Source organism: Falco naumanni, chromosome 8 (assembly GCF_017639655.2).
Source record: "Falco naumanni isolate bFalNau1 chromosome 8, bFalNau1.pat, whole genome shotgun sequence".
Lineage (NCBI taxonomy): Eukaryota > Metazoa > Chordata > Aves > Falconiformes > Falconidae > Falco > Falco naumanni.
Window position 1 is genome coordinate 44,200,043 of NC_054061.1, and position 14,028 is coordinate 44,214,070.

The following is a 14,028-nucleotide window of genomic DNA, read 5'->3' on the forward strand; positions in this document are numbered from 1 at the left end:
CTGTGTGCTCTAGAATGGGGCAGATGATATATAGCAGCATTTGTTGTCACGTTTCGTGTAAGCTCCATAAGGTAATACAGGAAAAAGTTACACTTTTAGTTACATAGTTACAAATAATCATTTAGGTGGTTAAATTGTGCTTATTGTATATACTCAGTGACATTAAAAAGTTTCAAAATCCATGTCTGCACTGATTTGTAAACATTTGTTACATAAAAAAGCAATTGTTATTTTGCAAATTTTATTATGTACTGAAGTCCTGGCAGTGTGTGCTTTAGAACCCAGTGGTGGGTTTTGGTATTAGATGCAGGAAAGGAGAAGCAAGGAGTTTCATCTCCCTCACCTCCTTTTCACTTTCACATACAAAGCTTGTTTAAATCCTTTGGGAAGAGAGAATGAGTTTAACCCAATTTTTGTGAGGTTCTTATGTAAATAAAATTGTTTTGTTTTACTTCAAAGCCTGAGAGAACTTTCTAAACCCCTCGTTTTTGTGTACGTTGTTTTAGGTATGTATTATAGTTGGTTTTGCTTAAGGAATGGTATAAGTGATGATAGAAACTTCTTTGTTCTGCCTAGATTTTAAAAAAATCAGATTATTTAGGATGGGAAGTACAACCTAAAGTAAAAAAAAAAAAAAAAAAAACCAAAAACAACTTTTTTCTTGTTCCAATGTTAGGAAGTCTTATTTTGCCTCTGTTGCTAGCTTCCCCAAAAGGATTTCAAAGCTTTTCTCCTGCAGCCTATATGTAGGAGATAATTATATTTTAGATATTATGAAAAATTTTAAACAATAAAGATATTTCAAAAGAAGGTAAGTTCTAAAATGGTGGTCTGTCTTTTGTCCTTCTTATGTATTCATGTGAGGTCCAGTAAAAATAGGTACTCACTAAAGAGTCATTTGTAGCAAGTCTTGAAGTCTTGAATGGCTGCATCCACACACCTGGAAGTGAAGGGACAGAAACTGAAGTGTGCTAAATGTCCTTCTTGCAGTGATTTCTTTGGGAACTTAACTTTTCCACTATTTGTATGAATGTACCTTGCTCCAGATGATCTAATCATTGCCAGAAGAGATGGTAGGATATGCATTTGCTTACATCTACAGCACCCAATTAGTGTTTACTATCGGCAATCAGTAGTTGAACTTGATGTAACTTTTGGACAAAATAGAATTTTGTAATACAACCAGGTTCCTAGGAGGAAGTCACTGCTGATCAGGATTGTGATGAACATATAGAGCAGTGGAAAATTACGGCCCTGTACTTGTTCTGTTCACTATAGCTGCCAAGTTATTTCTGAAAGCCAGTAAATATATTTACGTTGTTTGGTATTTTTGGGGGGTTTGTACTTTTTATGTAGTGCTTGCTTTTCATTTGAGAAGCATCAGCTCCATAACTACAGACTCTGTAATCAGTATATTTGCTAAAAAAAATCAAATGTTTAAAAAATACTTTTTTTTGTTTTACAGAACACTTCACCTGCATTATAAAAGTGCTGTTCACTTTACTGTATACTCAAGCTTTGGCAGCACTTTCTGTTAAATGCAGTCATGAGGATAGAATGGCATGGAAAGAGTCAGGAGCTCTCAAAAAGGTTGGTTGATTTATTAAAACATTTATGAAATTTTGCTTATGAATTTCTGGTAGGAGTCTAACAGATACTTCTGCTTTGCATGTCATAATTTGCATCTGCTTCACAAAAATCCAGTATTTTGTTCTTGCGTGTGCAGTTTTTGCAGGTTTTGGTATGTGATGAGACTTAAAAGCTTCACAATTAACTATCTAGTTCCAGAACTGAGTTTCAGATTTGGGGTTGTATCTCTGTAGTTTCATTCTTGAGTGTGTTGCAATGGTATCAAGTAAGTGCAGCTTTTCTTCCTGTGAGATTGAAGCCTTCCTAGATAAACCGTGGGTTGATTTGCTGCACCTCCTTTACAGGAAAAGCAGGCAAGCTTGGTGGTGGGGGAAAAAACTCCTGTCTTTTTCTTATTCTTTCATACTATTTGTGGCTAGCCATTTAAATTTCTCTCAATATGTGGTCTAGAGTGCTCATGTGATGAAGAGGCAGAGAAGGAAATCTGCAGACTAGGCAGGTAGATATTTCACTATCTTTTCCTTGCCTTTTGATAGTATTTACAAGTAAAGTGAAGGTGCGTTTTGCTATTTCAGTTCAGCCGATTGAATGCTAGTTCCCACTACAAAACAGAGTTCCCTGCACTGGCATTCATTTAATCCCTCAGTGAGCTTTCTGCTTCATGGATTGATTGCCCAGAAGGTCAGAAGAGTGCCAATGCCAGACCAAGGGAAAGGATGGAAGTGCTGGGGCCAGGAGAGGAAGCAGGTGGAGGGGTACCCCTCTGTATAGCAGCCGGGCTGGCTGTAAAATGAATTGCGCGCTGAGAAGCATGACCTGCTCTTCACATACAAGTTAAGATTTGTCATACTGGTCGGTCACAATTCCAAGGTATTAAGGACAAATTATCTGCTGGCCAAACCACTACTATGCAGGATCTTTTTTATTCTGGACTTCCATTTTTCAATATATTGTCATTTTCTTAGGATTTCAAGAACATTTGCTTGCTGTTGTTGCTGGTGAGGGTTTTTTCAGTTTTTCTGTTTACTTAATTGGTTCCCAAGTCATAGATGATTTTGCAGTTGAAAGTTTGTGGTAGAAAGCATATAGATGAATTGTTACCAGTTTATATTCTTTATAGTCCTTATGATAAACATGGATTGCCTTTTTCTTAGTAGCAGAGGTTGGCGTTTATCTGAACATGTACAGTGAGAGATTATATTGTATGAAAATAGACTTGGGGCACGTGGTAGGTGGGCTTGCTACCTATTAATACTAAGTTGTTTTCTTATAGAAGCATGTGAAAGCATTTGCTTCGCATAAAGGACTTTGTTCTTGAGGCTTGCAAATTATGGTAATGGCTCAGAAAATGGATTTATGAAGTAGCTTGATATTAAAGACAGTCCATTTTAGTGGAATTTTCTTACGGATTATAAAGCCAAGTGGAAAATAGTAGCACATTAAACAGTGTGTTACTGTGAGTGGATGTTGTGATTTAGTGTAATTCAAGTAACACAACGGAGTAACTTCTGTCAATTTGAGAATTTTTACTTCTCTTCTGTGAGAAGCCAGTTGAAGACTGACCGTTTTCGAAGTGGGAGGAGAGCACAAGAGGTAGATAGGATCACTGCTACCTGCTGCATATGAGCTGTAATGATAGCATCTCGCTTTCCCTTGAGAGCATTCTCTTCCTTCCTCTTGTCTGTCTTGTGTGGATCATCTTTGTACAAAGGTCCAGGTTCTGACAGCAGCTTGGCAGTATGTGCGTGGGGTGAACTCTGCATGATCCTCAGGCATTCAGGGACTCCTACATTTACTTCTTTCTTGGCTTCCATCCCACTCCAGTGATAATCCACCCCAAGTGTGGAGGCTTTGCAGAAGTCAAATGTGCAGGTTTGCCCTTCTCCAGATGTTTTTCCAGTTTCCTGCCCCTCCTCCTGCATAACGTTGCTGACTGGACCCTGTGTGTGTGCAAGAGACCTCTGAGCACTGAGGAGTGGCCAGTGGTGACTGAACAGCTCCCTGTTCCTCTCCCCCAGCACTCTGGCAGCCCTTCTCGAGCCTAACCACAGTCCTCAGATGAATTCTTTCTCTTTGCATGTCACGAGGGAAGCTAGTTTTTAGTCTAGGAATCCCAAGTTTCTTGAAGCCCAAATGGTTTAAAATGTGTGGTTCTGGCTGGCTTTTTCTTATGTGCTGGTAATAGTGACATTTTGATCCCAGGATGATTACACAGATCACATCTTGTGTAACTTCTGTCTGTGGGTAATGCCAAGTGAATCTATTTCAGTTTGGTGTTCCATACACTAAATAGGAGCTGAAGTCTTTCCTCTATAGTCATGCCAAATGATCAAACTACACTGAGCTTAGTTTCTCAGGAAGGCTGAGGAGTGAATATTCTGCTTCTGATTCCCAGCTTCACTCTCATTGTCTTTGTGAGGTGCCTTACGGTGTCATAAGAAGCACACTGTAAATGCCTGTGGAGTAAATTTCTAGGAATAATGTAGATAAAAGGTTTGTCCCAACTGCCAATTTAAATATGTGTTGCCTTCTGGTTCTTGGACTATGCGCACAAACAGCATGTCTGCTTTCCTGATGCTGAAAGGTAAAGACCACATCTAAAATCAACAATTGTAATTAATGTCAAAATACACTAAAGAAATCAACTGATGAATTATATACATTATGTACTGAAGTCTTTATGTATTTAATCTCACCTTGGAATGTTTTTAAAGAATCCCAGTTACATTCCACTCCCTCGTTGTTTGTTATGTTGGTGATACACAAACAGAGCTCAAAATTCACATCCAGTCATGCTTTTCCTGGGTGGAATTTATTATGACTTAAAAGTATTTATGGGAATACTGCTTTCTATTTCTGATGGCTTTTGCTATTTATTCTTTTCACTAAATATTTTTTTCCATCTGTAGTAGATATTTTTTCATTCCAAACACAACTTTTCATTTTCTGATAGACTCATTCAACTTAAAATACAGTTTTGTAACTCATTCTGGTTGGTACATTTTAGAAAATTAGCTTTTTTTTTTTTTTAAGTTAGTTGTATTAGAGTTCAAATTCTGTCAAGACACGGTGTATCCATAAATTGATTCTTCCTAATTTTCAAGTAAGCTTTTTTATACTCACAGAAAAAACATGGAAGATGCAACATTATAGTCTTCTCATATAATGCTCAGTTTAGAACATACGTAATTGAAGTAGCAATTTGTGTTTCTCTCTAAGCTAAATGCAGTCCCCTTCTGTAGAACTGTATTTTCTTTTTTCAAGCAATGTGTATCTTCGTAGGTCAAAATCCATGTGTTGATCAAAAGGAAATGTACTTCATCACTGTTATTTTTACAGGAACTTTTTTCTCCTTTTCATGATCAGTGCATTTTGGATTTCTTTCCCTCTTATTTGCAGAATACGCCCAGTGGAGAGAAATCTTGGGAGGTATTGCTGGGTCATGTGATCAGTGAGCTGTCTAAGGGGAAGATATACGAAGAAGGAGAGACTGAAGAAATAACAGTGGTATTGGCAAATCTCTTGAGAATTTATCCAGCATGTCCTCTTTCTGGCTTTTGTTTTTCTTAGCCTTGCTATAATGATTTTTCTCTGATCTTGCTAAACACTGCACTACAACTCTTTATTTTCTAGATCAAAGCACATCCCTTTGGGACCATTCGCCTGTGCAAATCTTTCTTTTAGTAATATCATATATGGCCAGTGCTGTGTTGAGAAAGTTACTGACAAACACTTCTTATAATTGTGGTTTTTAACCGTATGTATGAAAGACCTTTCAGAAACTTGGAAAATTGTATATTTAAGCAGAAAAAACATTTGTTAAGGGAGAAAGAAAACCCAGAGTTCTTTCCGATTATTAGTGGAATGCTGGCCTTTGGAATGTACGTTTGATGCAGTGATTTATATAGTATGCTTAAATAACATTTGGTTCATATGGAGTTTCTTACATAGGAGACAACTTAACTGGGGCAGAATTTGGTAATTGCTTCCTTCCCCTGTAGGTAAATCCTGATTCCGTAGAGTGCTATCTGCAACAGTTCTGCCTGCCATTCCTCAGGATCACAAGCCTTCTTCAACACCATCTTTTTGGAGGGGATTTACCTAGTTGCCAGGTACAGATTGAGAGGGACACGCTCAAATGTTTCCATTTAAAAGCTAGAGATCAAAAATCAGACTTTTAAGGTGTCTTTTTCATGGTATGAATTCTATATCCTAAGGTGGTTTTTTTTAATCATGTTTTATAGCATTGCTCTGTGGCATTGTTTGACTTCTATAAATTTGTTTTTAAGGCACTTTCTCTGAAAAATGGTACTGTAGTCTTAAAATTCAGCAAATACATGCTTATTTTGTCAGGTTGTAGATGCCAATCTCATAAAATACCAATGCACTTGTAAAACTTGTCCACCCTTTGCAGAGATGGCGTAATTTCCACACAGACTAGATTTCAATCCTGATTTTGCTTAATGCCTGTTACTACTTGGACTTTATTCTCAGAGGCATTGCAACAGCAGATAATTATGTTTCATTTCCATGACTGATTTAAGTAGAGTTTGCTGTGGGTGAGCTCACTTGTTTTGTTGCCTCAGAATCATCTCATCTCTAAACCAGCTACAAGGCAGTTTGGGGTGCTAAACAGGAAGACAATTATTGGATAGTTTGGGGGTTTCTTTTTTGTTTGTGTTTTTTTGATTTGTGGGTTTGTGTGTGTTTTGGCTTTTGGGGTTTTTTTTTGTGGTTTTTTTTGTCCTGATCAGGTTTTTTGTATTTCGATAATCCAGTTTGAGGTAATCTGTAAAAAACAGAAGCTTTTCTGTGTCTCTTAACGTGAACATGACTACTAGCACCGTTGTACTAGAGTGTCTTTACATTTTTTTATTGAAATAGATAAATTTTTAATAAACTATTTAAACATTCGAAGTGTATCTATTAATCTAAACCTCTCTGGTTTCATCCCTAAAAGGAAGATGAAGAATTCACAGTTCTTGCAAGCTGCCTGGGTCTATTGCCATCTTTTCAGTCAGCTCATCAGTTCACCAGTGCCTCTTGTCTTGACTGGCCTGTGCCAGCATTTGACATGGTATCACAGTGGTGCTCAGAATTGGCTTCATTTGCAGATAGACATCCAGATCAAGTAAAGGTATGTAGCAAAATTACTTCTTCCAAAATAGTCCTGATGTGAAAGCAGCTATTTATCGCTTGATTCACTATGCATATACACTGTTGTTTTGCATGAGGATCTGAGAACCTGACTTGTAAATGAGAGAGAAATTGTAATCAGAATTATTAGTTAGTGGATGTAGGTTGGATTGATTAAAAACAAGAATAAGAAAACCTCTCTGGTTTTTATATGATTGCTGGAGACAGAAAATGGAAAAGATATCCTTGGATGATACTAAGATACCCATATTTTCTGCACCTGAAACCTATCTAAGAGCATGTAATAGAAACTTTGTCCTTTAAGAAAATACTTACCAGAAGTTCTTCTTGCCTGTTAGATATTATTGATTTTTTGAGCATCTTCAAGTAGCAATATCGAAAAAGATCAAAAGCATGAAAGTTGTTTATTAGTTGACTGATAAAAGATAGTACATCTTCTCTGAAGGTTCAAGAAACAATGCCAAGACTTGAATTAGTACAATTAGAGTATCAGTTGTGAAACTGAAGTGTTTCAACAGTACTGCATTGTTTTTATGAAGAAACTGCATCTGAACAATTCAGGTTCCTATCTCTCCTGAGTTTGTAGTGTCAAAGAGGCAAGCCAGATGCATTCTTCACTCTGCAACATGATCTGCACCTGCCTTTGCATGTTTGCTGCCATGAATTAGGCTATTGTGAATGAAAATTTAAATATTCACATTGATCTCAAAACACAGTTGCTGCCAGTCTGATAGGCATTTTGAGAGATTGCAGTGAAACTGATAGTGTTCTTTCCATGATTGAAAAGGAACTGGGTGCAAATGCAATATTCCTTTTTATTTTTTCCCCAAAATTAGGTTTTGAGGTCATGCACTCTTCAAAAGCTTTACACCTTGCAAGACAGATCCCATCTGATCCCTGTGCCCATCAATTATAAACCCAGTAAAAATGAGTAGGTTGAAGGAAAACACATTACTGTCTTAAAACAAAACAAAACAAAAAATACCTATAAAGTTGGGCAGTGTTTGTAAGAGCAAAAGAGAAGAGTTAGGCTTTGAAACCAGTATTTAGGTAGTGCCTAAATTTGTGGGTACTGCTGATTTCTTAATGGCCTCAAAATCTATGGGTGCCACACAGTTTTGAAAATCAGGCAGATGTCTTCAAATCCCATTTACAGAGCCTAACTTCAGTTCTGGCTTTGAAAGTTTTAGTCTAAATTTTAGCTAGGACATAGCTTTCGTAGTCAGTGCCAGGGTTTGTAAGCAATGGAACACCATTGCCAAGGCAACTTAGTGTAGCAAGTGGGAGTCTTCCCTGTAGGTTGCTCCTAATCCTCTTGTTTTAGCTTTGAAGATTTTTGCGCTTTAAAAGTATCACATTTAGGCAAGGTCCTTGTAAGAATGCTAGTGCCTGTTTTGCACCCCTTACAAAAGCTGAAATGCGACACAGCTGAGGAGGGTGTTCAGCCAGAGGCAGGTGACTATTGCAGTGCTACTGTTGCCTTCTAAATTTATGAAATGCAGAAGTGGGAGATTTTTTAAACTGCATGCTTGCTTTCGTTGGTATTCTCTATTCTTAGAAAATATAAATGCATAAATGAATGTGCAAAACTGATACATTGTTCTGCTCTTATTTGTAGGCTTTGCTTATCCAGGAACCTAAGTGGGACTTGCCACGCCTCCTTCAGCTGCCTGAGAATTATAATACCATTTTTCAGTATTATCACAGAAAGACTTGTACTGTTTGTACCAAGGTTCCTAAAGATCCTGCTGTTTGTCTAGTTTGTGGTACTTTTGTATGCTTGAAAGGACTGTGCTGCAAACAACAGAGTTACTGTGAATGTGTACTGGTAAGAGAGAGTTAATTCAAGTTCTGTAATTGAGTCTCTCACTCATGGATAGTTTTTAACTCCATTGCTCAGTTTTGATGGTTTTCTTTCCAAAATGTGTTTATAGAATCTAATATTGTTTGGGTTGGAACAGACCTTTAAAGGTCATCTAGTCCACCTCCCAGTAATAATTTTTAGTGCTTATTTCCAATAGATGGACTAGACTGGATAGATGGATTCTAGAAAGCAATTTTACTCACCTTTTGAAGCCCATAGCCTGTTTCACCTGTTTGAAAAACTCTTACAAAGCCATTGGGTGTAATGTTGACACATTGCTTTGATTGATAACGAGTTGAGATTTGTCTAAATTCTGGTTGTTCTTATATTATTTTAATTTTCCTGTTTTGTTTCTTGCTTTCTGCATACCTAAGAATATCAATGTATGGTAGTTTTTTTTTCCTTTTATAGAGTACTTTCTGATATACCTGACCATCTACTAGTGATCTACAGACTATAGCTAGATAAGCATCATTTTAAGGCCTCTGACTTAATTCAGCAGCAAAGTTTTCTAGTCATCATATATGTAAATTCTTTCAGGAGCCTGAGAGAGACAGCATCTAGTGTTGTTTTCCTGTTTATGATAAAGGTTTGCTTTGAAAGCTGTTCTGTTTTGTGCCATAGAACTGTTAGCAGAAGGCTGGAACTACATAGGCTTTACAAAACTATGAGGGGAATTTGTTGGGGAGATACTTATAAATGGGGCATAAAAGCAAACCCCAAGAAATGTCAGAGGAGTCTTGGACCTTTCTGAAATTGTTTGAACTCACCTTTTTCTCTCATACTGCTAATATGGTGGGAGAAGGAGGGTTGGTTGAAATTTAAGATAGAATTAACAGTTAAATTTAAGATGTCAAGCTTCATGAGAACAGAAAGTTATTAAAAAAAAAAGAAAATATATAATTGCATTTTATTATAGTTGATGGGATTATAGCCTCTAATTGTACTAAAACTATATAGGAAGAGCTCATTTTTTAATTGCTAAAATTAATTACTACACATCATGCCATTCATTTCTATGAATGGCATAACGAAACAAGCAAGCATTATAAAAAAAAATACTTTTTACTAGATTTGTAGAGCTATAGACTAGACCTGTGAACACAGATAAATAAATGTTTAGCCATACAGACTATTTTAAAAGAGATAATGCTAAGTTTTTCTGAATACTTTCTCTTATTCCTGCCACCTGTGAAAAATAATTTGGTAACGCTATACAGTTTGCTATACAGCAACAAATTCAAAATATTGTAGAGAATATTTTTGCTCATTTTTGTTAGGTAGTTCTATTTTTACATGATAATAAGTATTGCCCATTATTGACTAGGGAACTGGTTTTGTATGCAGGTGTTGTTATGGCAGCACAAGACATGGAGTTCTAGTTTGCTTGGAGAGTTTGGGGGCAGGCTATCCTTTGTCAAACTGTTTCCTAAGAAATAATTGTATGTTTATTTCAAGCAAAACTAATTACTAATCTGTAAATCCTTTTTGTTACAAAGTTTACAGACACTAACAGAATCTTTGCACTCTTACCTTTCTACATCCATAATACTACAGCATTCTCAAAACTGTGGAGCTGGGACAGGAATATTTCTTTTGATTAATGCATCTGTAATCATCATCATACGAGGCCATCGTTTCTGCCTTTGGGGTTCTGTTTATCTAGATGCACATGGTGAAGAAGACAGAGATCTTAGGTAATGTTTTCATTACAGGTGTGTTTCTTTGTTGCTCCTCTGTGTAGATCAACTTTATGTTATGCAATACATGCAATAACAGATAATAATAGATGTATACCTTCCTTGAGTGGAAAATGTCCGTTTTACTGCAAGTTGGACTGACTTTTTTTTTTTTCTTGGCTCAGAGGCGGTGTAATCATGATCATTGAGTTACACACACCAGGCACCCAACAGACAGATTCCTGTGTTGTCATTCCCAATGACAGTCAATTCTGAGTGTTGCGTTGGGAAACTCTTCTCTCCCACAGTTGTTGTTTGGCCTTTAATCAAATGAAGCAGTTGGATTCCAGCATAGGGAAGGAGTGTAGCGTCCAAGCTACACATGCCTGAGAGCACAAGAGATGTTTTCTGGATTCTGCTATCCAAGAGTGAGGAAGCAAAGTCCCAGCAGTTACCTTATTAAAAAGCAAAACCAAAAGCCCCATACAAATAAATATGCATGCTTCCCCTGTGAAGAAAGTTGTATGAGCATTGTGTGTTGATTATACAAGGTGCAGTTTTCTATTTATTTGGCTTGCTAACCATTTCTTTTTCTTTTTTGTTTGTTTGTTTTCCTACAGGCGTGGTAAACCTCTCTACATATGCAAGGAAAGATACAAAGTGCTTGAGCAGCAGTGGGTGTCTCATACCTTTGATCATATCAATAAAAGATGGGGGCCACATTATAATGGCTTGTAAATCGTCATCATCATCTACACACCATATCATTGTTACCACGAATGAATGCATCTTGACTGACAATAGCTTTAACTGAATGGGAATTTAGTTCTTTGGCTCGGGGTGGAGCGGGGTATGGGCATAAAAGGGAAATGGAACTTTGTCAACATGTGAATTTTTTGCAAAATTAGCTGCTGTTGCTACTAAACAATGATACTATAATTTGAAATTAAATTCTCAAAATGGTGTGAGCAATCTGATTGCACTCAGTAGTCCATTTTTCTTTTGTTTTTTAAAGCCCATTATTGTTAAGAAGCACAAATTTTACTTAGTTGTTTAGAAGCTCCAGTTATAGCTGTCAGGTTTTTATTTTTCTCTGCATGGAGTTGAGTTTTTAGCAATTTTTGCTGAAACAGTGTATATGTCTATTACACCTACTAAATATGTTGGATAAAATTTCTCTGCCTTTTTTTGTGTTGGTTTGAGGTTTTTGCTTGATATGCGTTTGTAATTAGACAGGATTTGTAAAACAATTGTGAGACTGCATGGTAACAATTGGTCTGAAAGTTGAATTTTAAAGAGTATTTCACTTATCGTGAGAGGTCTATTGAAATATTTCAGGCATTACTGAAAACTTATGCATTCTCAGGAATTTTAATTTTTTTTCTCCATAAATAAGTGAAATAGCTGTAAATTAGGTATCTTATTTCTATTAATGTAATCCAGAACACATATTATTCTTCTTTTTTCTTTTCCAGAAAGGAGATTTTTTTTTCCATATCAATCGAATAAAACGTTAGAGATAACACATACAGAAATTGCTGTATATAGAGAATTTGTATGGCACCCAACATAGCAGATCCCAGTTACAAGCATAACAACCATAAGCCTGCCGGCCATTTCAAACCAGATGTATGTTTCAGAATGATTGGATTGGAAATGTGCAGGCTATTCTGCAAATAAAACATAATTTTGTATCTTTCCTGTCGTTTCAGGAGGTTCCTCTATATTGTATTTGTTTAGAGTAATCACTGTTCTTTCTGCCTGGTTTTCTAAATAGGAAAAAAACCAAAACAAAGATAGCCTAGATGAACAACCAATGCATGTGCAGCCTCACTGGATGAATGCCAAAACAGCTTATGTTTAGAGGGCTAAAAATTAATGAGAACAGACATGACTGGGCTAAACCCCACAGTGTAAGTAGGTAGGAAAGATTATAGTTAAAATACTGGTATGTAATATATTGCTACTAATGTTTTTCACAAGTGTTGGACATTTGTTGGCTATTTCATACAGTACTACCAAGCAGTTCCTGGTAGTTTTGACTTTCATAGCTTGCGTGTAAAATAAAATTTATATGTGTAAAATAAAAACATCTTATGATAAAATCACATATACAATGAAAACAGTTCCCTTGTGGAAGTCATTATCTAATGAAAAGTGTATAGGGGAAATAAAATGACTGTATAGCAGTCAAGGAGAACAGACAGAAGGAAAAGTAAGTAAATACAATGACTTTTTCTGGATACCTGCAGTTCAAAAAAACCCACAATAAAGGATGCTGGTTTTTATACATATAAATATATATATATTTCAAAAGCATTACAGTACTTCCTGTAAGATTAGAATTACTGTTTCACCAACTAAATGATAATGTCTTTTCCAAAATATTACTTTTTTGATACTGTATTATAAGTTCTGCCTGTAATATTTTTGCATTGCTCATTATGAATATCAGGCCATTTTGTAAGTGTGGTTAAAGAGCAAAAAGATTCTTTACATCTCCAGCATAATATTATTACAGGGCTCATGAACTTGAGTAATCTGTAGTTTGAAGCTCCAATGCTATACTTACAAGAGATATGTATCCAGAATTTGATTACTGTGTTTTATTTAAAATGGAATGTTCTCTGGTTGTGCATATGGATGTGAAGTAAAACTATTAGCCTTAACTTTAACATTTGGGTATTTCATAGTGTTTATTTTAGTACTGGTGAATTAGTCACCAGTCAGTTTAAAAACGACAGCAACAACAACAAAAATCACTTGGTTGAAAAATTGTACTTGAATATCCTTGCATGCTGCTAAACGAGAATTTTTATTTCCCCCATAACTTTTTTAATCCTACTTTATTAAGCTAACCTTGAAAAATAACAGGTCCAAACTAGAGTGGTGTGTGCGTGTATTACTCAAATATTCTGGTGTGATATCCTGTATGAATGATCATTTAAGTACAGTACATTACTGTAGAATCTAAATCAATCTTTATAACACATCAGAAGAGTATAAAACTAGGAATACAGTAATCGACATTGTAAGATATGTTAATAAAAGTCTACTGTCAATCTGTGTGTTCGTGAAATTTTTTTCTGTCTACCCCAGGTCATCCAAAATGTAAGTAATACTGAATTCCCCCCAATAGCCAGGCAGGTGTCTACACATCAGAAGCTTATGCGGGCAAAGTACTTTGTATAGAGAGTAAATCTGCTATGGTGGGTTTTTTTTGTTTTCTTTTGTTACTTGCACAGTGTTATATATTTTGTATTAGTAATTTGGATTAATTGATTTTACTCATAACTATACCACTTAAAGTTGTTCTTCATTTTATGCCAGCTATTAACAGCATTGCTGCTGCAAACTGCTAAAATTAAAATGCTGAGTTGAGAAACTGTACTTCTGGGCAAACCGTGCTTGATGATCTTCTCTGTCAAATCCGTTTCTGGAATAACTATTACTTCAACTTGATGAATGTATATTTTTATGTATTAAATTTTTCCTTTTCTTTTGACCTTTGAGAAATTTGGTGAAACAGTCTTGTTTTGACCTTGACTTTTGGATAAATAGTGTCGTCGTTCTTTTAGTGGTGGCCTGAAATTTTCAATGAATATTTTCATCACCTCTGCAATAGAAATCTTGCTTCTCGCAAGCAAATGGCATTTTTCTTTAAAAAGAGTAGCTTTTGCTACAGTATCCAACAAATGTAACTCATTACTTCAGAATCCAGTGAGATGCCTTTTGTGG

General features: G+C 36.1%; 1 protein-coding gene across 10 annotated transcripts in view; it reads left to right on the forward strand.

Annotated features, from left to right (window-relative positions):
* UBR3 (ubiquitin protein ligase E3 component n-recognin 3) overlaps positions 1–13,352 on the forward strand; it is a 117,162-nt gene extending 103,810 nt beyond the window's left edge. For all 10 annotated transcript variants that reach the window (XM_040603641.1, XM_040603632.1, XM_040603636.1 and 7 more), the window contains 7 exons: positions 1,466–1,590; positions 4,990–5,097; positions 5,592–5,702; positions 6,551–6,727; positions 8,366–8,575; positions 10,169–10,308; positions 10,911–13,352. In XM_040603641.1, the coding sequence (XP_040459575.1) occupies positions 1,466–1,590; positions 4,990–5,097; positions 5,592–5,702; positions 6,551–6,727; positions 8,366–8,575; positions 10,169–10,308; positions 10,911–11,028 (989 nt within the window). In that variant the 3' untranslated portion in view covers positions 11,029–13,352. The remainder of the gene's footprint in view (positions 1–1,465; positions 1,591–4,989; positions 5,098–5,591; positions 5,703–6,550; positions 6,728–8,365; positions 8,576–10,168; positions 10,309–10,910) is intronic.
* The last annotated feature ends 676 nt before the right edge of the window (positions 13,353–14,028 follow it).